Source organism: Arachis duranensis, chromosome 3 (assembly GCF_000817695.3).
Source record: "Arachis duranensis cultivar V14167 chromosome 3, aradu.V14167.gnm2.J7QH, whole genome shotgun sequence".
NCBI classification, from domain to species: Eukaryota; Viridiplantae; Streptophyta; class Magnoliopsida; order Fabales; family Fabaceae; genus Arachis; species Arachis duranensis.
In genome coordinates this window covers 9,029,515-9,052,879 of record NC_029774.3, presented here as the reverse complement: position 1 = coordinate 9,052,879, position 23,365 = coordinate 9,029,515, and the positions used below count along the sequence as shown (strand labels likewise).

Sequence of the window (23,365 nt, the reverse complement as noted above, 5' to 3'; positions counted from 1 at the left end):
ACAACTTAAAAGATATTAAAAAAACGTGGGTGTGGTATTATAGTAACATTTTATCTTAGAAAATTTAAATTTCACCATAAAAAAATAAAAAATATTTTGTGTTCTATTTGTTAGATTCGTAACGCACAATACCCTTGAAAATGATTATCACTATTGATAAGGACTACAATGCAGTTTCTATGTATGTGGCAGCATATTATTGACTCATATTTAACTTATAAAATAAATATAGATTAATCTTTTAGAAATAGAGTTAAAATTGTTACAAATTTAAATTAAGAAATTGAGTTAAAATTTTTACAAATTACAAAAGAAAATAAAATTATCATATAACATATGATAGTTATTAATAAAACGTATTTTCTATGATGCACAAATACTAACACGGACACGGCACACGGAACATAACATGACATGTAAATTTTAAAACCTTATAAGACACAGGGATACACATATATATAAAATATAAATTAATTTGATATTAAAATATAAATTAATTTTTTAATTATTTTTAATGTCTTATTTTAATTATATCAAGTATTTAAAATATTTTTTGTTATAATAAATAATAATATATACTATATCTAAATTTATTTTAAGAATATATTTTAATAATAAAACTGAACATGTTGACACGTAATGGTATTTAGGTGTGTTTAAATATGTCTGAAGAAGAATTTTTTATTTTTTATTAAGACACTGTTTAGACACAGCAGACACGCGTGTCGAACAAATATCAATAAGTGTCGTATTCAAAATGTGTCCGACACGTAAATACAGTAACTTAGCAAAATATCCATGTTTTTTATAGATTAAAAAAGGTTAAATTATGGTTATTTTATAGATTAAATATATATAAGTCAATAATATATTGTCACGTTAGAAATGATAATTTGCCTTTTATATTACAAAGAGATCCCAGAACAATCAATTGTATTTGTTAGAAATAAAGAATACAAAGGGTCTAAAATACAATTTATATTGTATATTTTGAGTTGTCCAAATCAATTATCCGAACCACCGATTCTTCTTTATTATTTGGTTTATCCGCTAACAAATTGTGCACTCTACATATATATCCATATAACCCCACTAAGGCACTAACGAATTACATTTCCTCCCATAAGCATGAATAGTTTTGACATGCATTATTTATTTCCTTATAAAACTTAACCACTACCTGTTTCCATGTTTTCCTAGTTCACTTACAATTATATATAAAACAACCCCATTAATTTATTGAGCTACAAGGTGCTCTTAAGTCTTATGGGTAAACCTCACTTTGAATTGGATTGCTTATTTACCAAATTTGGAACCAAACCAACCTAACTTGTGAACTAATATAAAGGGCAGGTGTATAAACATAACAAATACTTGTCAACTAATTATTACGCAATTCACTAACTATTTATGTCATCCTCTCAGGGTCGTTAATTACGTCTAATAATAAGTAATAACCCAAAAAGAAAAGGAAGTAAAAGAAAAAGGAGAATGGTGCTTTATTTTGCAGTGAACGAAGGGCTTACAAATTAAGATAAATTACATTCATTTTCTTTAAAATTGAATGATATGATACATAATAATATTTTTATTTATAAAAGTACACATTTTTTATTTATATAAATTAAATATTAAATATTATTAATCTCTTATAAAAATATAATAAAAAATAAAAAATATTATATGTAATATTGTTTAGAACTTAATTTTAATGCATCGATAATATAAAAAATTTTACTTTACATTATCCAATCAAAGTTATACGTTTAGATATTTTTTAAGTAGTAACTAAAAATTAGTTATTTTTTATCAATTATATTACATATATATAAAAAATTAATTACTAAATCAGTGATTTATATATAATATATATTAAAATATAAAATATATATTAATATATAACATTTTTATACTTTTATTAATGTGATAATATATTATTAAATGTGATTTGGAAGCAACCAATAAAGGCCCATACCCATATATATTCGTAGTATATCACGGCAAGTTTTGCGGTCACACTTGTTTATAACTTCTTGCTTTCTTTTTCACCCTTTCATCACATGCAAATTAAATATCAAAATGTTATATGTAGTTTAATTTATATTTAAAATATATTTTGTGTTTAATTAAGTTAGATTGATTTAATAATTAGTTTATTAGTTTACTTAAGTAAATATTAGGTGTTTGAATTTCGTTTTGTACATGTAGGAATTTATTGGCTAACAACAAACCTTTAAATGAAACTTCGATTCGTGACGAATTAATCTTTAGCCTATTTAAATTGAGAGATACAATAGAAAATAAAAAAAAATATATTATGTATCTTAATAAATCTTTTATATTAATAATTAATTTTAATGATTAATTTTAGTGTATATCTAATAAGATTAATTAAGGATACTACTATGCTAATTCAATTCATATGACTTTGATTAACTAGTTAGGCCTTGTGAATTTAGACGAAGACGATTAATTATTTTAATCATACAAATCAATTAAAGGAAAAAAAAGTGACAAAAAGAGAGGGAATTATTCTATTTATAAGAAGTCAAATCCCTTAGAAAAAAACGGATTAGGAGGTGGTTGTTCGTTATTTCTAAGGGAAAGTAGTTTTCAACCTATTCTGAGTGGACAACTAACTACCAATTTCATACACAATTTTCAAAATTGAGGAAATCAACGTTGAAGAAGTGAATGTCTGCATGTGCTGAGTGCTGATCTAATTATATTATGCATCATGGGAATTTTGTTGCAAATTATTGACTAGTGATTACAATTTTCTTTTTTCTCTTCAAATTTGATTTCAACTAGACAGAATATTAATTAATGCTGTGGTACCTAAATAAGCAATGCTTTTATTGGTTTTAAGTTGTAACACATGATTGATTATTTTTTATGAGGTAAGGTACCAGAAAATAACTAACCTAATACTTTAAATTTGGTATTTTCTTCATCACTTTGATTTAGAACAATAAATAACTACAAAGATATACCTACCATCCCACTAAATGGATTTCGTCTAAGTTTCTATTATGAACCCTCTCCATACCTCAATAGATCAGACTTATTGAAATAACATTCTCTAAATAATGCAATTTTTCCTAACTCACAATCCACTCCTATAAAAAATCATATCTCTAATGTTTCTATAAATACCTAAAGCACTACCTCCTCATTTGTCATCACCTCCCAATAAATCTCTCTATCATAATAACCTTGTAAATTATCTCCTTCTTCACTTTATTTATGTTCTTTCATATAAAGTGAAGAAGCAAATTAAAATTAAAAATGTCTTTATTACTACGGCTATTTATCTCACTTTACATTACCCTTGCTTCATTAGGCTTATGTTTTAGCTATTATATAGAGGAATCATTTCATCACACAAATGTTGAACCATACATTGTTCATCATGATGGGAGATTTATCAAGAGAAAACATGAACACTTTGGCCTAATGATGAGAGCTAATAGAGCTAAAAGCCCTCATTTTTCAAGGCCAAGTGGAACAATTAGTGTTAATGACTTCGGAGCCAGAGCTGATGGAAGTGACGACAGTCGGGTACATATTAAATATGTTTTAAGAACATAAAAGTATTCGACGGAATTCATAATATTTAATTTTTTAATTTTTAATTTTTTGATTTTTTACTTGTAGGCATTTGAAAAGGCTTGGAATGAAGCATGTTCTAGTGGGGTCACCCTTGTGGTGCCTGAAAGAAGGACCTACACTCTTAAGCCAATAAGATTTTCAGGTCCATGCAGACCCAACACTGCATTCATGGTGAGATATTTTCATACATATTCATATTCATACAATTAATGCTATTATTATTACTTAGAATTTTGTTAATTCAAGTAACTGAAATTCTTATATTTTTTTCCCTTTTATTTAGATATATGGAACAATTAAGGCATGGCCAGAGATGTCAGCATATGAAGATGATAGAAAACATTGGATTGTGTTTGATAGTGTCAACAACTTCAGAGTTGATGGTGGTGGCACTTTCAATGGCAATGGCAAAAAATGGTGGCAGAATTCATGCAAAACTAATGATAACCTTGTATAAATTCCAACTTAATTTTTTTCTCTTCCAATTTTCATTATTTTTAACTGTAAATTTGAATACTGACCTTAATGTTTTTAAATTTATTGGCAGCCATGCAAAGATGCACCAACTGTAAGTTACATAACTTTACCTATAGGAACTTAGGTGCTGAATTTTTAGTTTAATATTAATGGGAAATTTGAATTTGTTGTATTATAGGCTGTGACATTTTACCAATGCAAGAATTTGAGAGTGGCAAATGTGAGATTGAAAGATGCACAACAAATGCATGTGGCATTTGAGAGTTGCTTCAATGTTATAGTTTCCAATGTTCTTGTTAGAGCACCAGGATACAGTCCCAACACTGATGGAATTCATGTTGCTGAAACACAAAACATTGTTATAAGCGACAGTGACATTGGAACAGGTACAACATATATAAACAAAATTTAATCAAGCCATAAAAAACAATGGTTTGTGTTAATGGTTTGTAAATTTATTTAGTTTTGTTAATGAGATTCTTATGGTAATTGTTCTCTGCAAAAGCTGTTGCACAAAATTTACATCATTTAGTTGTACAAAAAATCATATTGGTCCAAATAAATTTTGTTGAAGATATAAAAGTCAAATTAATAATGGGATTTATAAATAATTTCTTTTTTTTTTTGAAGGTGATGATTGTATTTCAATAGTAAGTGGATCTCAAAATGTTAGAGCTACAGATATCACATGTGGACCAGGACATGGAATCAGGTTTTATGATTATGATTATGGTTATGCCATACTACAAATATAATTAAATTCTACTTATATTATTTTATTTATTTTTTTGGAATTTATATAAGTTTAAGCAAGCAATGGTTTTGCAGCATTGGAAGCTTAGGAGCTGATAACTCTGAAGCTGTAGTGTCCAATGTGGTTGTGAACAGAGCCACCTTAACAGGAACAAGTAATGGAGTTAGAATCAAGACATGGCAGGTAAAGAGTTTGGTCTTTTGATTTTGAAACCTTTTGGGAAGTTAAATTAGGCACTCTACAACACATGAAACAGTTGAAAGAACATGGACTAATTGTTAAGAGTGGTGGTTCAACTTATCCACATTGATTTATTAAAATTTCTGGATTTGCCTAAGTTCAATAATGGTCTCTTAAGATATAAAATGGTTGAATTTTTTACTAAAGTGAACAAAAGTTGCCAAATTTTTAGGCGCAAATTAGATAAGACAAACATGGGGGAAGTTGACCAATGATATAACATGAATTGGAACATTGAAGAAAGGAAAAAGTGCACCCAAGGTTGATAAATCTACATTTAGTTGGTCCTATCCTAGTCTTCTTGACTACATTTGTTGAGAAATATTTGTCAATTTATAATAATTCATTTTATTATTAGATGTTTAATAATAAATAAGATGTAATAAGTCAACACAATCTTTTGTAAAATATTTTAATTGAGCAATCAATTATTATATACAAACTAGGAGAGATATAATCGTTATTCACGTATTTTTTTATCCGTTTAAATTTATTTTAAAGAATAATTTTATGAAAAAAATCTATGTGAAATTCACGCAAACAAAAAGAAACTTTTACATGGATGATGGGACGTATTAAAGATATGTGTTTAATTTTGATATATTAATAGTATAAAATATTTTACCCAAAAGTAATTATTTTATTGATATAACATTAAGTAATTAGATATACGTATAAAACTACTCTATACTAATATTGCATCAAAACTATTTTATACTAATATTCCATGACACAAACATTTTTTATGAGGAGTTTACAGAATTAACCAATTCCTAACCTACCCTATTGCTTATACATTGTGTGTTGAACAAATGCAGGGAGGTTCTGGTTATGCAAGGAACATAAAGTTTTTGAACATAGTGATGCAAAATGTGACAAATCCCATAATCATAGATCAAAACTACTGTGATCAAGAAAAGCCATGCCATCAGCAGAACTCAGGAGTTCAACTAAGCAATGTGCTTTACCAAAACATCAGAGGAACAAGTGCTTCAGAAGTGGCTATAAAATTTGATTGTAGCAGAACAGTGCCATGCAGAGAAATCTACCTTCAGGATGTGATATTAGAAGCAGAAGATGGTGGCAATGGCGACACGGTTGCCACGTGTCAGAATGTAAGATATGTGAACCGAGGAAAGTTTTTCCCTCAATGCACTCCAATGAGAAATCAAAGGGGAGGAAGATTTTAAGTTATTCTGTAAATGTATTCAGAGTTATTAGCAATTTGTTTCATTAAGGCTTTTATGTTGTGGCTTGTGTTGTGCGCCCCTTAAAGCTTTGTTTCTCTTGTCTTATCTTTGAAAACAAAAATGAACAACATTGTTCAAATAATTTGTGATAAGTTATGCAACAACAGAGACTAATTAACTTGAACATTAGTATGTAATTTGGAGTTGACTTTTCTTATAATTCTCTCTTAATTTCAGTAAAGATTTGTGAAGTGGCAACCACAAATTAAAATATTTTCAATATAGAATGTAAAATGGAGAAGTCTAGTTAATATATAATAAGTGATTAAATTTCAATTATGGTTTCAATCATGTTAGATAGCGTATCAGCCAATAACAATTATTAGTTGGATTACAAACAAGTCAATAAAAAATCCAAAATTAAATTAAAAATATTTAAAATTTTAAAAAAATATTTAAAATAAAAAAATAAACATCTAAAATTATTGTAAAAAAAATATCTAAAATCTAATAAAATGAGACATCTAAAATTATTGAAAAAAAATTTAAAATATAACAAAAAATTAATCCATAAACTAAGAAAAAAATATTTAGAAGAAGAAGAGGAATAACATAGAAAATGACAAAAAATTCTGTAATTTTTTTTAAGAAAAAGATGAAAAAAATAAAAATGATACGTATTCTTTAGAATTTTAAAATTATAATTTTTTAAAAAATTAATTACCTTTTTAGTTATGGTTTTTATACCAAGATGACTCAAACCATAAATTAGAAAATCCGATTACCTTCTCTTTCATGTTAATTGGACTCTCCGATTAGTAAATTTAAATTTTTTTACAAAAGAAATTGAATAATCTAATTTTTTCATCTCTTATTTAAAAACAAAACAGGCCCACATCATGTCTAGAAACCACATTTTTTACAACAAAGCACGCATGCTTCTCAAATCTAAAAAAATGAGCCTCGTGAAGACCGTGCTCCTATTATTTTATTCAAAATAATCCATTTCCAACTTGCAAGTTCCATGTTCCAACCTTACATTAAAAATGGTGTAAAAGCTCATCATCACTACTTCACTTCAAAATTTAGCAATGTCTCACTCTCATACTCTTAGATTCTTGTTCCTCTTCTTCTGTCTCATCCATGCACCACTCTTCTCATCATCATCACAACAAGAACAAGAACAACAACCTCACATAATGTTACCCTCCCAACCAACACAGAAAAAACTCACGACACTGCACTTCTACTACCACGACATCCTCGAAGGAGAGAACCCCACCGTGGTCCAAATCATTGACCCTTCAAACACCCCCAACAGTCTCGGAACCACGTTCATGATGGACAATGCACTAACCGAAGGTCCAGAGCTGAGTTCAAAGCAAGTTGGAAGAGCTCAAGGGATGTTCGGTTTGGCTTCCATACAAGACCGTGGAATGGTTATGCTCATCAACTTCGCTTTCTCCGAAGAAGGGGAATACAAAGGCAGCACTCTTAGCATGCTTGGTCGGAACCCTGTTATGGACACCGTTCGAGAAATGCCTATTGTTGGAGGCACTCGCCTCTTTCGCTTTGCTTCTGGTTTTGCTATTGCTAAGAGCCTCTGGAGTATTTCAACGGAACAACATTTTGTCGTTGAATACAACATTACTATTTCTCTTCCATAAGTTAGTTTACCGTATCCAATTATGTAATGTCACATCACTAAATCTTTTATATTCATCACTTGAACAAAAAGAACAGATATGATTGCCGTGTAAAATCGTGCATCAAGAACTTAGTAATTAATAACAAGTTTGATTAATATGATGAGGAATTGAAGTTGGTATGACACTTCTAAACACACACAATAATATGATAAAAACATTATATATTTACAAATTACAAGAACTTAAAATCACACAGTAAGTCCATCAGAAACTCCAGTTGTTGCGGTTACTGGGAAGACTACATTGTCATAGAGAAGGCCAGCCACGGCAGCACCAAGCAAGGGACCAACCCAATACACGGCTTGGTTCCTGAAACTGCCACCAATGGCTGCAGAGCCGAAAGCACATGCTGGGTTCATTGAGCCTCCAGAGAAAGGACCTGCGGCTAACACATTTGCACCGGCCATGAGTCCAATTACGACTGGTCCTGTAGCACTCAATGGACCACGCCTTGGGTCCCTTGCTGCATAAACTGTGTACACCAATACAAATGTCAAGAAACCTTCTAGTACCGATGCTCCAAACCCTGTCATTTCTTCAGCAATTGTGTATGTCGGAACATGCTACAAAAAAATAATTTACCGATTTTAAACAGAACTGTTAAATATTATCTTATTATTAAAATTTGTTACATTAAAGTATAGTAGAAGTGAAAATGAAATGAAAGGAGAAACATATGTACCATTCCAACAAGGATGACCCTAAGGACAAGGCAAGCCATAACAGAGGCTATAAGTTGGGCAACCCAATAAAAGAGAGCGGTTGGTACACTAACATGGCCTCCTATTGCCATTGCAAACGTAATCGCCGGGTTGACGTGTCCACCGGAGATATCCCATGCGGTGTACAACACGGACGACAAGGCGAAAGCGTTTGCAATGGCAACCACAACAAGGGTAGCCGGATTCAGTGTTGCATCAGGCATCAATTTCCCTGCCATTAATTCGTGAAACACCAAATAATTAAACCAAAAGAAGAAGTTACATGTAAAATGAAAAACGAATGAGTATGTGTAACTATAATTGTGAAATTAATTACTCACGTGCGGACATTCCAGAACCAACAACGGCAAGAACATAGAAGAAAGTGGACATGAACTCGGCGAGATAAGAGCGAAGAGCATTTCGAGTGAGAGATTGATGGAACCGGTTAGTGACATTGTTAGCCATTGCGCATAAGAATGCAGTGCAACGGAACAGGGAACTCACTAAGACAGACAAAGCAAAACGCATTGAAGAAACACAAAAGTTCCCTTTTTATAAATAGAAGCGGTTGGGACGTGGCTTTTGAACAGAAGATACACAACGCTTCCACAGAGGTGAGAAGAGGTAAGGGGGGTTTCGAATGTGCATTTTGAAACAAAAACCAACTATAACCGCCAACCTTTGTGTCTGCTTTTACTTCCTACACTTTCTATCATATTTCTTAACTGCTCTTTTAATTAGTATTCTCTAATTTTATTTGAAGTTCTCTCTTGGGTTTGAGTGGTAAACTATGTTTTACTTATTGGGCAAATTCGACTATTTTTTAGTATACGATCTTAAACCACTAGATAATTATTCAATCACATCTCCACTTATATGATACAATACACAATACATTAATGTAGAAATTTTAGGATATGTACCTTAAATCTAAAATTTTGGGTTAAATTTCACTTTGATTTTACTATTTAAATAGTACTCTAGTGACATCAAAATACAAATAATAGTCTGGTAAAAATAACTCTTTTATTAAAATGATATCATGATATTCAAACTCTGATATAAATATATAATGAAAAACAAAACTCTTTTAATGAATATATAAGGGAATTGAGAATAATTCAGTGCATAATTTATTTTAGGCTAGAATACAAGATTTATTATTAAAAATAAAGTATTTACCATCTTAAATTCTTAATTAACTAATCTCGTATTTATTCTTATTATTCACATTTATTTAATACAAAAATTAGATTAATAAACGAGTCAACACTTCTAATTTGTTAGTATATTGTAATTAATTTAATATGCATAAGTCTATTTTGATTTTGACTCTTATTGCAAATTGTATTATAAACAAAGATATTTTTGATTAAAAATTAAATAATTAGCAGCAATTGATCTAAATTGACGTGCCGAGCAAATACAAATTTTCAAAGAATATATACTCAAAATTGCTAATGATATGTAGTAGTAGTCCCACATGTCAATTATTAATTAACAAAAAAAACTTACTTCTAGTTAATGTAAATATACAAACATAAGGTGGCTATTTCATTACATTAATTTTTAGGGATCAATTTGTGTAATGTAAAATTCTGAGATGAAATTGTCACTCAAGTCTTTTATTTATTATTTATTTTCTTTAGTTCTTATTTTGGTATCTGTTTGTGAGGCCCAAGTGCTAGAGGAAGATGGTCTCCGACTTGGTTTACGTCTGGAAGCCACCTCCGAGTTGTGCGATGCCTAAGTCAGCAAGGGTGTAAACAGGTCTAGAGAATATTGGGCTTAGAAATACCTGAGGGATGTGCTTAGAGATACCTGAGGGATGTCAGTGTATTTATAGTGGTGAACTCATAACCACCGTTGGAGTAGTTCCGCCTTTTAAGGGGATAACCGTCCCTTTATCTTAGAGAAGTTGAGATATTGCTCCTGGAAGTGGTTAGAAATATTTTAGGGGCAGTTATCCTCTTGAGTGAGGGTTTATCTGCCAGCTAATCCCTCGCTCCCGACTTCTTTAGAGCAAGTCGTGGTAGGCACCGACTTCGTAGATTGAAGGTCGATGTAGGGTGAGACTCAATCATTTAGATTGGGCCTTTCGTTGGGTCTTGGGTCTTATCATTGGACAGGATATGAACAGTATCATTGTATCAAGTAGTCAATTATGTTAGTCAAATTCCAGTGCTTTTTGTCTCTTTTTAGTTACAAAGGCACTGGATAAATTTCTTAGGGTTTAATAATCAGATCACATCTTTCATTTACACAGTACAACAGAAAAAGATTAATATCTATGCCTTAGCTAAAATTTCGGATTAAATTATAGTAGTGTTTTAACTATTTAAATAATACTTCGATTATTGTAAAAAAGAATTTTAATACACTTTAAAAATCTAAATATGTTTCTTTTGTTTATGAAATTATTATAGAGAATAATGTTAATACTAAAAAAATTAACAATAAATAATTTCATAATATTATTTCATACATAAATACTAATTATACAATAATTAGAAAATAATCTTAACATTTCAGATTCTCCACATGAATGAGGAAAATTTTGCAATTTCTTCGCAGTCTTTAAATTTACTTCCTTTTGGAATGATTTAATTAATTGTAGTTTTGTACAACTTTGAATAATAATTTCATAATGATAACAGTAACACATGAAAGGCGTGGGTGCGGGTACAAAACTCATATATCATATGCGGTATTCAAAAGTACCATTTTGGTCTAATTGCCTCTTCTTTTTCTGTTAAATCTCGATAATGGTACCACTCTGCTCCAGCCTTGCCTACCGGTAATGGTGACCTCACAAAAATTTCAACAGGCTTGGGGACGTGAACGGACAAAAGCAATTCCCCAGCAGTTTCTATTTTTGTCGGTTCTGAGATTTTAAATGACCTACTAATTGGATCAACACTAAACCATCCTAGACCTGATATAGCTACATCACAGGCTGGCCTGCTCCAAAAACAAAAGAAGACAATTTATATTTTATCAATTATATTCATAATAAGTGTTAGCATTCTATTCTTTGGCTTAAGTGACTCAACAGTAAACACTGGAATGAGCTTTGATCTAATGGCAAATTAAACCCTTTTTAAGTGAAAAGAGTTGCTAGTTTGTTACAAGAAAAGTGAGTCAGAGTTATACCTTGCCACATCTTCAAATTTTATTTGCAATTTACGCCGGGAATCAAGTCCTTTCCAGTTCTCGACATTTTCTTTTCCACTTGGAGGGGTCAGCAGAACTCCAAGTTCTTTCTGAGAGATAAAACAAAGCCCTCATTCAGGTTTGAGGTGGAAAGATCCTTATCCCAATTTTTGTTGACATAAGCCAAATTTAAGCACCAGCATGAATAGAATAAATTATTCAATACCTGATAAAATTCATCTGCGGCTTCTGTGGGTACAACATGAATTGGTAGACGATTCGGACCATAAAATGTCAAACTTGTTTCTGGGAGAACCTGAAAATGGAGTGATGACATTATTAGAACAGGCAAAAGGAGATAAATAAATGGGGCTATGATGCGATATAATAATATTAAAACCTTCAAGACGTCAATTCTGACAAGACCACCCCAAAATATGGAAAATGCATTCAAGCCATTCACTTTGGAACTGCCTTCCTCCACATTGTCTGAGCGTACTTGAAAACTCTAGCAGTAACACGAGGATGATGTTAGCATTAGTTAAACTGTATAATGTCTTAAAACAATCTCTCAACTGGACATAACATACTGGGAAAGATTGGCCCCTAAGCCGGCTTTGAGGAGCAAGGGAGGGAAGATCTTCAGAATGAACAACTGCAGTTTGCCTATGGTGGAGATGAACTCCCGGAGTATCATACAGCTTCTGCATGAGTTAATTTAAAAATAAGAATAATTAATTAATTAACTATTAAAAAGACTAAGATTAAACAACTGATCTCCATAATATAAAAATTGGAATGGCATACCCCTCCTCCTAGGAAAGCATTAATTGGAATTGGCCCTAAGGTAGTTCCAGGAACTGCAGATTGTATTGGTTTGTACTTTTGTGCAGATGCAGCCACTGGGTCATTTATTGCCATTGTTTCTGACATAATACACTAAAAATATCAACAAGGAATGGAATCCATGCACCTTAAAAAACTGGAAATGGAAAAAAGACGATAGGAAAAAATGGAGATAATTTAGAGCAATCATAATGACGACAACTATACCTTTTCCTACTGGGACTTGTTGCATCTGTTGCATCCCATCATAAACCATTTTTATATACATAGACAATACATTAAAATTAAGTCTTTAACAATGATTTTATCTATAGCCTTTCCTGGTCTTCGTCTACTGATACACGTAAGGCTACACTCCGGTGTCTAATCTACTCCCCATATAAACAAACGAATTTTTCATTCAGCTAATGAATAAGCTTAATCCTCATAAATAGGGAGTATAGATATATAACGGACTTACTCAGTAAAGCATTGATGAAAGCAGATTTCCCAACATTTGCTGAACCCTGTAAAATAAAGTTCGGGTCAATATTGTTTTAGGTTCAACTTCAACCACTAGGAGCTTAATGACCAAAGGTAGAAGAATAAAAAAAATAAGCAATCATTACAATTTAATATATGAACCCTTCTACTGTTTGCCATAAATACAAAGGTATAGCACTCAGAAAATCCATGGAAAACTTGGTAAATGCATCAATGCAGGATCATCAGCTCATAATTCAATAATAACTCAGTCAAGCATATGAAACTTCCATTGTGAAACTTACCAGAATGTATACATCTCTTCCCTGCACAAATGAAAATAAAATACAATTTTAGTAGAGGGAAAAACAAGAATTTGTAAATGATAACACGTGAAATGAAGTTTATAGAAAACATTTCAAATAGTAATCAGTAATCACATTGATTACTGATTAAAGTCGTTTATAAATATGGATAACAGAGTCGACAACATCTTAGATTTAAACACAAATGGCAATGCATCATTAAGTTCCCCAAAAGAATCTCTTGGTCTTTCTTAAGAAATTAAATCAGGGTAAGCCATGACAGAGAATAGAACCTTCTTCTCTTTCTGGATTTCTGATATCACTCCAGTTACCCCAACCAATGATTTTGAACTGGTCAGATGGACACTGAGAACACTGCAAAGAATATTAGCATATGATAAGTTAAAATTTTCAGCACAGTTTATAAAACTGTCCAGTGTTTCTGCAAGACAAAAAATATAAGAATTGGATTCATTACATCTCAATAACATTAACTTTATGTGAATTTTTTCTCACTCTTAACTTTTAAATAATTTGTGTATTATAACATTCAAATGAAAAAGTAATCAGCTTAATACAAAGACCAAGTGTTTGTATATGAAACTTACTTCAGTTTCTTTCTTGTAATGGCCTCTACAATCCAATCCCCAACACAATTAAGATCAGTATCTCTTGGAAGGAGATCAATCTACAAAGTAAACATATTGTTAAATATGACCATATACATAAATATACAACCCTGTCATATATCCACCAGAGAAGGGGAAAAAAACTAAACACAATTATAAGCTACACATATATATATTACCTTAGTCACCACCAGTATTATAGGATTAGCACCAGCAAGATCACGCACACGGGATAAAAAGCTGCCATTGAAGTCAACAATATCAACCTAGAAGTTTCCAAGTATAACTTGTAATATGAGTACAACAGTTTAAATGCATACAAGTATAGCAAGAGTTTTTAAATGATCAGCTATCACAATTCAACAATTTATTATGTTCTCAAGTAATAATATTTCATTATATGCTAGGCCTATAAGTTGGTGCTCGCTATGAAACAAATATAAATATTACTTTGAAGAGTTATTGCATCAAAAGATCCACTAAGAACAGATTCATAGACTAATAGAAAATGCTTTCTACAACAAAAACTATTTATAAGAAAAAGGATTGCATTTCACCACAATGTAAAAGGTTCGGTTCTGACTCATGCTTCAATTATCTTATAATCATACATTTCAAGATCCTCTCCTTAATAATAATTAGAAATAGTTTCTGAATTTGATTATAGAAACTGGAACTTACACATAATGCTGACTTAAAATTCCTAATTCTGAGATCTGCACATAATTAGCTTAACATCTCTCAATTTAACTTTTCTCTTTGCTCTTCTTAACATAACTTCTACCAATTTCAAAAAATTAAAGGCAAGAAAAATGTTCAGAATGCATAGTTTTACCAATTTGACAATCAAAGCTTTCTCATGACGCAAATGGGAGAGCTTCTCTCTGAGCTCTTCAGCCGTAACAAACAATTTCCCACCGTTATATCCTCCGTGTCCACCAACGGCAGTTATCATCTTCCCGTGCGACAGAAGCCGGCACCGTCCGCAGAGAACGGTTCTTAACTGGCGGTGCTTCTTCTTCAGTTCATAGGTTTCCAGATTCACATATCCAGGTGCTTCTTCGTCGGAAGTTTGCAACGGCGCGCCGCAACCGTAGCAAGAGGCCACATTCTTCGAAGCTTTCAGAGGCTTCTCTTTGTTTTTCTTGTTCCTGTTCTTCTTGTTCTCCTTGATGATGAGCTTCGCGGCCTCTGCCACATGGTGGTGTTCGAGGAACCTCTCTCCCGGAGAGGGAGCGGCGGCGCCGGTGCCATCGGGTTCCGCGGACAAACGCGCTTTCAGAGAACGCGATTTGGGGAACTGGAAGAGGATGAGGGTTCGGGACTTGAGGTTTTGGAGAGGGAGAGGTGTGAGAAAAGTGGATAGGGTTTTAAGTGCCATTGATACTAAAGTCCCTTCCCGGGAAATGCTTCAAGCTGTGAGTTGAAAACATGTACCCTTTTTTCATTTTAACTGGAAGTTAAAAAACGACTTGATCACATGAATTGAATGGATATTATGGTCTAATATTATATAAAAAATATTATCAACTCACAAAAAATTAATCACTAAACTATAATATATTTTATATGTATTGATTGATTAATTTATTTTTATGCATATTTATATTTTAACATAATATATATGGATAAAAAATTAATTTAATTTTTAAGTTTTAATATAATTAAAATTTTTTTAAATAAATTTAATATTATTTTACTATTATATTTGACACAAATTTTAACATATATTTAAAAAATAATAGTGTTCGATTTTAATAGATAAATAAAATTGACCACATATAATTACAAATATAAACATTTTTAGTCTTTTAATTTAGAATCTTAATAATTAATTACCAAAATTTAGAATTTTATACTAAAAAGCCTAGAAAAAAATATTATAAAAAACTTTTAATTACTTTTTTTAATATACCATAATAAAAGATATAATTTAATTAATAATATTATTAACGTTTATATCATCCGCTTCATTAACTTTTGGTACCAGATTTAACTTAAAAATAATATTCAACCTATTTAAAGCTTTAGGGAATAGAAATAATAATTTTACCCTTCTTTACATGATTCTTTAAGTTTTTAACAATTTTATCCTCGTGATATTTTCAATTTTACCCTGACTTTCTTATCTCTCGTTCTCACCCTTCTCGTCTCGTCTCTCCTCCCCTCTCTCAGCTTGTGTCTCTTTTTCCTCTAGTGCCAACCAACCTCCTCTGCCGCCTCGTCTCCACCTTCCCATCCTCCTCTGCGTCGCCTTCTGTCTGCCTTTGCACCACCACCTTCTGGCTCTGACGCTGCGTCGCCACTTTCAGCGTGCTTCAACAGCTCAAAATTGCGCCGGCTTTCCCCTCGTCGCAGACACCGCAGCCTTCACCGACTGCGTTGTCCACCTTCGTTTATTGTTTATGTTGATTCGAGGAACACGTAACAAAACTGAGGTCAGGTGAGAGTTATTGTTGGACTTGAAATGAATGGGAATTATGCTGCTTCAGCTTCAGCTTTACATTATGCTGGAAATTCGTTCTCTTCCCCTTATGCTGTTCCTATTTCTTCTAGAACCTTCTTCGTTGGAAATGCATTAAACTCGAGTTTTTCGAGGAGGTTTCATGCCTTTCATGTCCGAAAGCTCAATTTTGAGCCAGTTAGTGCTTCACTCAACGGTGGTGGTGGAGGCGGCAGCGACGGCAATATTTTTGGTTTGGTTAGTGACTTGGAATTTAAGCCGTCTTTCGATGAGTATTTGAAGGTTATGGAATCTGCTAGAGCTAGACCTTTTAGGGGTAAGGAGCATAGTGGTAGTAGTGCAGCTGCCGCTACTACTCAAAAACATAAGGAGAGGGAAAAAGGTATGTCTAGGAAACCAAGGATGGAAGGAGGAAGAGGAAGAGATAAGAGATTTCCAAGTGTTGAAGAGAGTGATGATGATGATGATGATGATGGGTTTGAAGGTTCTAGAGAAGGCTATTCCAGAAGTAAGATCCGAAGATCACCAATTAAAGGGTTTAGAAAGGATTATGATGGGAAAGGAAGCAATCTTGTTGAAAATGTTAGAGATGATAGGTGGTTGAAACATAAGAGTCAGAGTTTTAGTTTAGGACAGGAATCTGATGAATACAATATGAGTAATAATCAAGGAAAAAGTAGAAGTGGAAGGATAAACAATAGCATACCTAAGTCTAATTTAAATAGTAGCCGTGGGAGTAGTATAGAGAAAGGAGTCACTCATGAGTTATATTCGTCAAAGATATCTGGAGAAAAGGTAGCTAGTACCAGACAAAGTGATTATAGAACACAGGGTAAAGCTCTTGGTGGAGACAAAATTGTTGCTGGTTATGAAGTTATGGACAGTGGGATTGAGAGAAGGCATAATGGAGTTGAGAGTTTCATAAACAGAAATGGGCGGGAAAATGCGAAAGTGAATCGAGGCAGTAAGCGTTATTTTGATAAAGATTATGATTCCGATGACTTGGAATTGGATCGAGCTGCATTTAGGAGCATTGAGGAATCTGACAAGATTACCGGCAAGCAGCAGTTTTCACACAAGGCAATGGAGGAGAGAATCCAAAACCTAGCCAAATTGTATGTGGCACATTCCTTCTTTTTTGCTTATGGATATCTAAACAGGAAATAATATGCTCGTGATCTCAGTATTTAGTTATTTTTTCATAGAGTATTTTTTTGGAAGTTTTGAACAAGACGTTTTAGGTGAGTGTTGCCTTAGGAAAAGTTGAACCACTATGACAAAGGGTTTACAATTCCTAAGACTGCAGAACTTGATAATTGATATTCAAGCTCAGGATGAAAGTGCTTTTCTCCATATTCATTAATAATTTGTATTTTTATTTTTAAGTGAGCTTTGACACATTGAACTTTGGGGGCTTTATTTTTAAGTTGGAGCTGAATCAGTGCACTGGAAGAATAGAGTTAGTTCTTTGCCTCAGGTGTACGCTTAATCTTGAAGTTAAGTTTGTATTGAACGCACTGATCAATTGTAGTAATATAGGATTTATAATTCATAACTTTGTTTTGGAAAAATGTGCTAGTTTGCAGCTGTTTGTAAGGTAGAGTATGGTTATTACATATACTCTTTTTTCCTTTTTCTTTTTCTTTTTTTCCCCTTCCCATAACTGACAAGCATGGAGAGTGACTCAAATCCCATGATATCTATAGCTGAATAGCCCTTTTGGGGAATGGCTGGTGAAGTCCTTTCATTTTTTTTCCCTTTTTGTGAGAGAAGTGTAATTTGTAAACCAAACATTTTTTTAATATGCTAAAAAGAATGTGAAAGGAGTTGTATATTTCATGCAGCAACTTGAAGAGCTTCTCAGAATTTATGGAGCAATGAGCACTTGATATTAAATTAGTAATAGAGATGGCCTCTTAGTGCCCTTTATTGGTGTATAAAGATTGCTCTGTTCTTCTTAAGTTCCTTTAATATTTATATTGATTGGTGTGATTGAATTTAATAAATATAACATATTTTATGAGGAAGTGTTACCTTCTCTAGGAGATTAAACTTTTTCTTTCCTTCCTGCTCACTTAAATTTGTGGTCCATAGACTATTATCTTTGTGTGATTTGAAGACTGTTTTTTATACAATCTTGTGAATATGTTTCTTTCTTGCTTTCTCGACCATTTTCTTGAACAGGTTAAATGGTGCAGATATCAATATGGCTGAATGGATGTTTTCTAAGATGATGAGAAGTGCAAAGATTAAGTTTAATGACTATTCTATAACAAGGGTTATCATAATCTTGGGGAAATTAGGAAACTGGCGGCGAGTGATACAGGTCATTGAATGGCTTCAAAAGCGTGAACGCTTCAAATCCCATAAACTAAGGTACTTAAATGATTTTGTTGAGTGGTCTATGGACTATGGTAAACAGGGTGACCATTGATTAATATAGAAAATTATGTGCATGCTTTGTCTATACATACTTTCAATCAAGTGGCAGAGTCTCAAAGTACATATCCTATAAATGTTATTAATTGATGTTGGATCAATTACACTGGTACGTGTGTACACACACACACACAAGAAATTGTTAACATGTAAATGGCCTCCCCCCCCCCTCTCTCTCTCTCTCTCTCTCTCTCTCTCTCTCTCTCTCTCTCCTCCTCCTCCTCCTCCTCTTGTTTCTCCTACAAGTATCCTTTAATGTGTTGTTTTTTGACATTAGGCATATATACACTGCTGCTCTTGATGCACTAGGAAAGTCAAGGAGACCTGTAGAGGCATTAAATGTATTTCATGAAATGCAGGTAATGCATGTAATCCATGTAGCATGTTCCTTTGTTGTGCAATGTGTTCCTTAATACAATGTGGGAGTATGGAAAACTTTACTAACACTCTCTATTTCTTTCAGCAACAAATGTCCTCATATCCTGATTTAGTAGCTTATCATAGTATTGCTATTACCCTTGGACAAGCAGGACACATGAAAGAACTTTTTGACGTAATTGATATTATGCGAGCACCACCAAAGAAGAAGTTCAAAACTGGGCCGCTTGAGAAATGGGACCCAAGGCTGGAACCAGATCTTGTAGTCTATAATGCAGTAAGTGATTTTTAAAGAGGAACTTCATGTTATGAGGTTTAGATATAGTTGTTCTACTCCATATCTTTGATTCTTTGGATCTGAAACGGATGGCTGTTGGGTCTAATGGTTCATCTTCTGAATGTGATAATTAAAGTCCATCTTCATGAATATGCCTGTGGTTAAATTTACTTCTTGTGATAAGATAACTTCTATAGGTGAAGAAAGAAAATTCATTTAATTTTGGGACCTATGTTTATGCAGGTAGTTCTTTATTGGTCTTGATGACAACTATTGTACAAATTAAAATATGTTATCTTTGTTCATCATTCTCCCCCTATAAATGTGGCCCTTTTTTCCCCTGCCTTCTTGGTTGCCTCATTATGTTTTTGGTGATTCACTGTCTCCTTATGAATGTTTTCCTGAATGGATTTCACTATTCAAGGCTGAATAGGAGATCAGTTGCTTTCTTGAATGGGATGATTATGATAAATGGCATCATGATTGTAAATCCATTCACACTTTGTATAAAAATGGTTTTCTCATGAGTACATTTCTTGCACTGTACCCAGCACTGGTTTGATAATCATTTTACGTTAATGTTCCATATGGCAAATTGCAAATGTAAAGTAATGTATGATAGTTTTTCTTTTTATTTGTAACTTCTGTTATTGTGGGCACACAGATCCTTAATGCTTGCATTAAGAGGGAACAATGGGAAGGGGCTTTTTGGGTTTTGCAGCAGTTAAAGGACAAAGGTCTACAACCTACTGCTACAACTTATGGCCTAGTCATGGAGGTAATAGTTGTCTCGTCAGTTTATTTAATCATTTGTAGTTACAGTTGCATAATCTCATGTGCATTGCTAAAACCCAGGGTCCTATGATTAGAGACAGAGTACAAAAAGATATAAATGATTCAATTTTTTGCTTCAAATAAAATGTAATAGCAGTCCATTATATTTGAATTCTTTAGAAGATTGATGTGAAGGTCCCCCAGTCCTGGTTGAGTTGGATTGTCTCGTGAAAAAACTAAAATTGCAGTTGCATGTACGAATCTTGGCTTGATAGTAGATAATCATAATAAATGGATTTGTTATGCTTGAACAGGTGATGTTTGCTTGTGGAAAGTACAATTTGGTTCATGAGTTTTTTAGAAAACTTCAGAAGTCTTGTATTCCCAATTCATTGACATATAGAGGTATTCCTGTTTATTTGCATATCCATGTCAATCACTTAATTTAATTATGATCTGAGTCTTGACCTTCCTGTTAAATGCAGTTCTTGTAAATGCACTTTGGAAAGAGGGAAAAACTGATGAGGCTGTGTTGGCTGTCCAAGAAATGGAAAAACGTGGAATTGTAGGTTCCGCTTCTCTTTATTATGATCTAGCTCGATGCCTCTGTGCAGCTGGAAGGAGTCGCGAGGCACTGATGCAGGTGGTGTCATTTTCTTTGAAACATTTAAATGCTTTAATGTGCAGATGATGTTAAGATTGTTAATACAGTAGAGCAACATAAGTTCAAAAAACACAATATTTACCAAAAATCCTTGCTTATTAATTTCCAAAAGAACAAAGGTCCAACTGCAAGCAGGAATCGCATTGGCACCCAAAATTCTCTTAGAGCACGTGGTTTCCTTATGCATAGTGGCACAGCCAGTTGGTGCTTACAGTGGTGTTAAATACAATAGGTGCAATTTAATAGCTATTCTTCAATTGGATCATTACCTTTGTAACCCCATAACACTAATTAACTACAATGATATTACATTTTAATTCAATTGTGAAAATGTTCCATGAAGGAGCTGTCATATCCCCAAAAGAAAACTACATAAGGACTTTCCGGAAGGTTTGAATGCAATTTGCATAACAAACTTATCAGTTGACTCTAATAGGTTGATATCCAAGGTTTATATTTTTTTCCGTACTCCAAGAACCAAGAATTCAGTGTTGGGCATACATGAACTTCTGCATCTATTCCTCTGTGTTTAATTTGTGTTGAAGAAATTCTTTTGGTTCAAATAGCAATGATCTTTTTCATGTTTTGACAGATAGACAAGATATGCAAGGTTGCAAATAAACCACTAGTAGTGACCTACACTGGCTTGATGCAAGCAAGTCTAGATTCCGGAAACATTCAAGATGGGGCCTATATTTTTGAGAAAATGAAGAAAATCTGTGCCCCGAATCTGGTTACTTGTAACATAATGCTGAAAGGTTACCTTGAAAATGGAATGTTTCGAGAAGCTAAAGAGATGTTCGAGCAGATGTTAGAAAACACAGATCGTCTGAGGAACAATACCGATTACAAAATGCTGGTGATACCAGATATATACACATTCAACATCATGTTAGATGCATGTGCTGCGGAGAAGAGATGGGATGATTTTCAAGATATCTATCAAAGGATGCTATACCATGGTTTCTACTTCAATCCAAAACGTCATCTTCGAATGGTATTGGAGGCCTCAAGAGCTGGAAAGGTGACCTTCCTCTTTTCTTAATAGTTATTTATGGATGATCCTTTTATTATCATGCAGAAAGAGAATCATTCTTTTAGGAAATATGCTTGGTAGATAAAGTAGGAGTAAACATGATACCACTCTCATAGTCCTCATATAATGTCAAGAAGTTATAAAACCTTGTTTTGTTTGCAGGAAAAGCCTTTGGAGATAACATGGAAGCACTTGAATGATACAGATCGCGTTCCGCCAGCTTCTATGGTCAAAGAAAGGTTCTGTGCCAAACTCGAAAAAGATGACTATCTTGGTGCTCTTTCATGTATCACCAATATAGCCCAGAAAGACTTGGAGCCATTTTACAAGTCTTGGTGGTTGAATCTATTCAAAGAAAATTCTAAAAGGTTTCAGAAGGGCACACTTGTTAGACTAATGGATGAGACTAACAACATAGTTTCCAATAATAGCATTCCTAATCCAGCACTTGTACATTTATTACAATCATGCAGAGAAATGTTTTTGGACACTGATCACAATTCAGTGAAAACAGTAGTAGGAGAGGGTGAACTTGTCGCCCGACCACTGTAATATATGCTGAGCCAAAATGTAACGCAAGCCTTACGTTCATTGTTAAATCGATGTGGTGCTAAGTAAATGGCATGTAGCACTGTAGCAGTGCTAGGTAATCAATAAATACGTGACAACAATCAACCAAAATCAAATAAAAACTTACTTGTGTTTCATTAATAATTGAGCTATTTGAACATTTTAGTGACACTCTTTGAGCGCGAGAGTTACATAAAAAATAATAAGCACCCGAATTCAGTCTAGAAAATGGTACAAATAAAAATGGTACAAATAAAATTGATACAAAATAAATTCGGACCGTCCAAAAATAAAAAATAGTTTATGTTGATTTGAACTTTGAAGAACACTTAACAAAACTGAGATCAGATGAGAGTTATCGTTGGACTTGAAATGAATGGAAATTGAGCCGCTTCAGCTTCAGCTTTACATTATTCTGGTCCTGGAAATTTGTTCTCTTCCCATTATGTTGTTCCTATTTCTTCTAGAACCTTCTTCCCTTGTAAGCATTGAGTTTGGTCAACAATGCAACTATAAGTCTACGGATTTTGATTCGGATAAAAAACAACCTTAATTCATTGAATTCAGAAAATCCAAGAAAGTTGCATGGTACAAGAGATTTATTCATGAATAATGGTGGGTATTCAAGCATATATATAACATTAGTGGTGCACAAAAAAAAAAACTACATATACATAAAAAA

At 32.9% G+C, this 23,365-nt stretch overlaps 5 protein-coding genes across 6 annotated transcripts; 3 read left to right on the top strand and 2 right to left on the bottom strand.

The window, feature by feature from the left end:
* The first annotated feature begins 3,284 nt into the window (after nucleotides 1-3,284).
* LOC107477403 (polygalacturonase QRT2-like) lies at nucleotides 3,285-6,470 on the top strand. Its single transcript, XM_016097413.3, has 8 exons — nucleotides 3,285-3,561; nucleotides 3,658-3,783; nucleotides 3,896-4,063; nucleotides 4,160-4,180; nucleotides 4,268-4,475; nucleotides 4,720-4,801; nucleotides 4,918-5,026; nucleotides 5,902-6,470. The coding sequence occupies exons 1-8, from the start codon at nucleotides 3,289-3,291 to the stop codon at nucleotides 6,271-6,273; spliced, it is 1,359 nt and encodes a 452-aa protein (XP_015952899.1). The 5' UTR covers nucleotides 3,285-3,288; the 3' UTR covers nucleotides 6,274-6,470.
* Nucleotides 6,471-7,336: 866 nt separating this feature from the next.
* Nucleotides 7,337-8,035, top strand: LOC107477405 (dirigent protein 23). The gene has a single exon (XM_016097415.3). It carries the CDS (start codon nucleotides 7,365-7,367, stop codon nucleotides 7,938-7,940), a length of 576 nt encoding a protein of 191 aa, XP_015952901.1. The 5' UTR covers nucleotides 7,337-7,364; the 3' UTR covers nucleotides 7,941-8,035.
* An 89-nt stretch (nucleotides 8,036-8,124) lies between these two features.
* LOC107477404 (probable aquaporin TIP5-1) lies at nucleotides 8,125-9,193 on the bottom strand. The gene is made up of 3 exons (XM_016097414.3): nucleotides 9,025-9,193; nucleotides 8,665-8,915; nucleotides 8,125-8,545 (listed from the first exon to the last, which is right to left on the bottom strand). The coding sequence occupies exons 1-3, from the start codon at nucleotides 9,149-9,151 to the stop codon at nucleotides 8,171-8,173; spliced, it is 753 nt and encodes a 250-aa protein (XP_015952900.3). The 5' UTR covers nucleotides 9,152-9,193; the 3' UTR covers nucleotides 8,125-8,170.
* A 2,069-nt stretch (nucleotides 9,194-11,262) lies between these two features.
* LOC107477402 (NO-associated protein 1, chloroplastic/mitochondrial) lies at nucleotides 11,263-15,521 on the bottom strand. The gene is made up of 12 exons (XM_016097410.3): nucleotides 14,917-15,521; nucleotides 14,261-14,347; nucleotides 14,061-14,140; nucleotides 13,746-13,827; nucleotides 13,453-13,473; nucleotides 13,146-13,191; nucleotides 12,647-12,765; nucleotides 12,430-12,543; nucleotides 12,240-12,347; nucleotides 12,066-12,155; nucleotides 11,840-11,949; nucleotides 11,263-11,647 (listed from the first exon to the last, which is right to left on the bottom strand). The coding sequence occupies exons 1-12, from the start codon at nucleotides 15,460-15,462 to the stop codon at nucleotides 11,398-11,400; spliced, it is 1,653 nt and encodes a 550-aa protein (XP_015952896.1). The 5' UTR covers nucleotides 15,463-15,521; the 3' UTR covers nucleotides 11,263-11,397.
* Nucleotides 15,522-16,193: 672 nt separating this feature from the next.
* On the top strand, nucleotides 16,194-22,712 carry LOC107477401 (pentatricopeptide repeat-containing protein At1g30610, chloroplastic). 2 transcript variants are annotated; one of them, XM_052259227.1, is made up of 10 exons: nucleotides 16,194-16,524; nucleotides 16,638-17,660; nucleotides 18,730-18,921; nucleotides 19,262-19,343; nucleotides 19,448-19,639; nucleotides 20,304-20,417; nucleotides 20,728-20,818; nucleotides 20,899-21,056; nucleotides 21,670-22,101; nucleotides 22,276-22,712. In XM_052259227.1, exons 1-10 carry the CDS (start codon nucleotides 16,487-16,489, stop codon nucleotides 22,663-22,665), a joined length of 2,712 nt encoding a protein of 903 aa, XP_052115187.1. In that variant the 5' UTR covers nucleotides 16,194-16,486; the 3' UTR covers nucleotides 22,666-22,712. The 2 variants fall into 2 exon arrangements, with proteins under 2 accessions (XP_052115187.1, XP_015952895.1); XM_016097409.3 differs by having other exon boundaries at nucleotides 16,194-17,660.
* The last annotated feature ends 653 nt before the right edge of the window (nucleotides 22,713-23,365 follow it).

What these genes read in the sequence shown, in the direction of transcription:
- LOC107477403 (XM_016097413.3), top strand. Translation starts at nt 3,289, where the DNA reads ATGTCTTTATTACTACGGCTATTTATCTCACTTTACATTACCCTTGCT. An exon ending in GACCCAACACTGCATTCATG is followed by an intron (nt 3,784 to 3,895) that starts GTGAGATATTTT and finishes CCTTTTATTTAG; the next exon opens with ATATATGGAACAATTAAGGC. An exon ending in CGACAGTGACATTGGAACAG is followed by an intron (nt 4,476 to 4,719) that starts GTACAACATATA and finishes TTTTTTTTGAAG; the next exon opens with GTGATGATTGTATTTCAATA.
- LOC107477405 (XM_016097415.3), top strand. Translation starts at nt 7,365, where the DNA reads ATGTCTCACTCTCATACTCTTAGATTCTTGTTCCTCTTCTTCTGTCTC.
- LOC107477404 (XM_016097414.3), bottom strand. Translation starts at nt 9,151, where the DNA reads ATGGCTAACAATGTCACTAACCGGTTCCATCAATCTCTCACTCGAAAT. An exon ending in TGGTTCTGGAATGTCCGCAC is followed by an intron (nt 8,916 to 9,024) that starts GTGAGTAATTAA and finishes AATTAATGGCAG; the next exon opens with GGAAATTGATGCCTGATGCA. An exon ending in GGGTCATCCTTGTTGGAATG is followed by an intron (nt 8,546 to 8,664) that starts GTACATATGTTT and finishes ATTTTTTTGTAG; the next exon opens with CATGTTCCGACATACACAAT.
- LOC107477402 (XM_016097410.3), bottom strand. Translation starts at nt 15,462, where the DNA reads ATGGCACTTAAAACCCTATCCACTTTTCTCACACCTCTCCCTCTCCAA. An exon ending in CCGCAGATGAATTTTATCAG is followed by an intron (nt 11,950 to 12,065) that starts GTATTGAATAAT and finishes TTTATCTCTCAG; the next exon opens with AAAGAACTTGGAGTTCTGCT. An exon ending in AAATTTGAAGATGTGGCAAG is followed by an intron (nt 11,648 to 11,839) that starts GTATAACTCTGA and finishes TTTTTGGAGCAG; the next exon opens with GCCAGCCTGTGATGTAGCTA.
- LOC107477401 (XM_016097409.3), top strand. Translation starts at nt 16,549, where the DNA reads ATGAATGGGAATTATGCTGCTTCAGCTTCAGCTTTACATTATGCTGGA. An exon ending in CTTATGGCCTAGTCATGGAG is followed by an intron (nt 20,418 to 20,727) that starts GTAATAGTTGTC and finishes ATGCTTGAACAG; the next exon opens with GTGATGTTTGCTTGTGGAAA. An exon ending in GTCGCGAGGCACTGATGCAG is followed by an intron (nt 21,057 to 21,669) that starts GTGGTGTCATTT and finishes ATGTTTTGACAG; the next exon opens with ATAGACAAGATATGCAAGGT.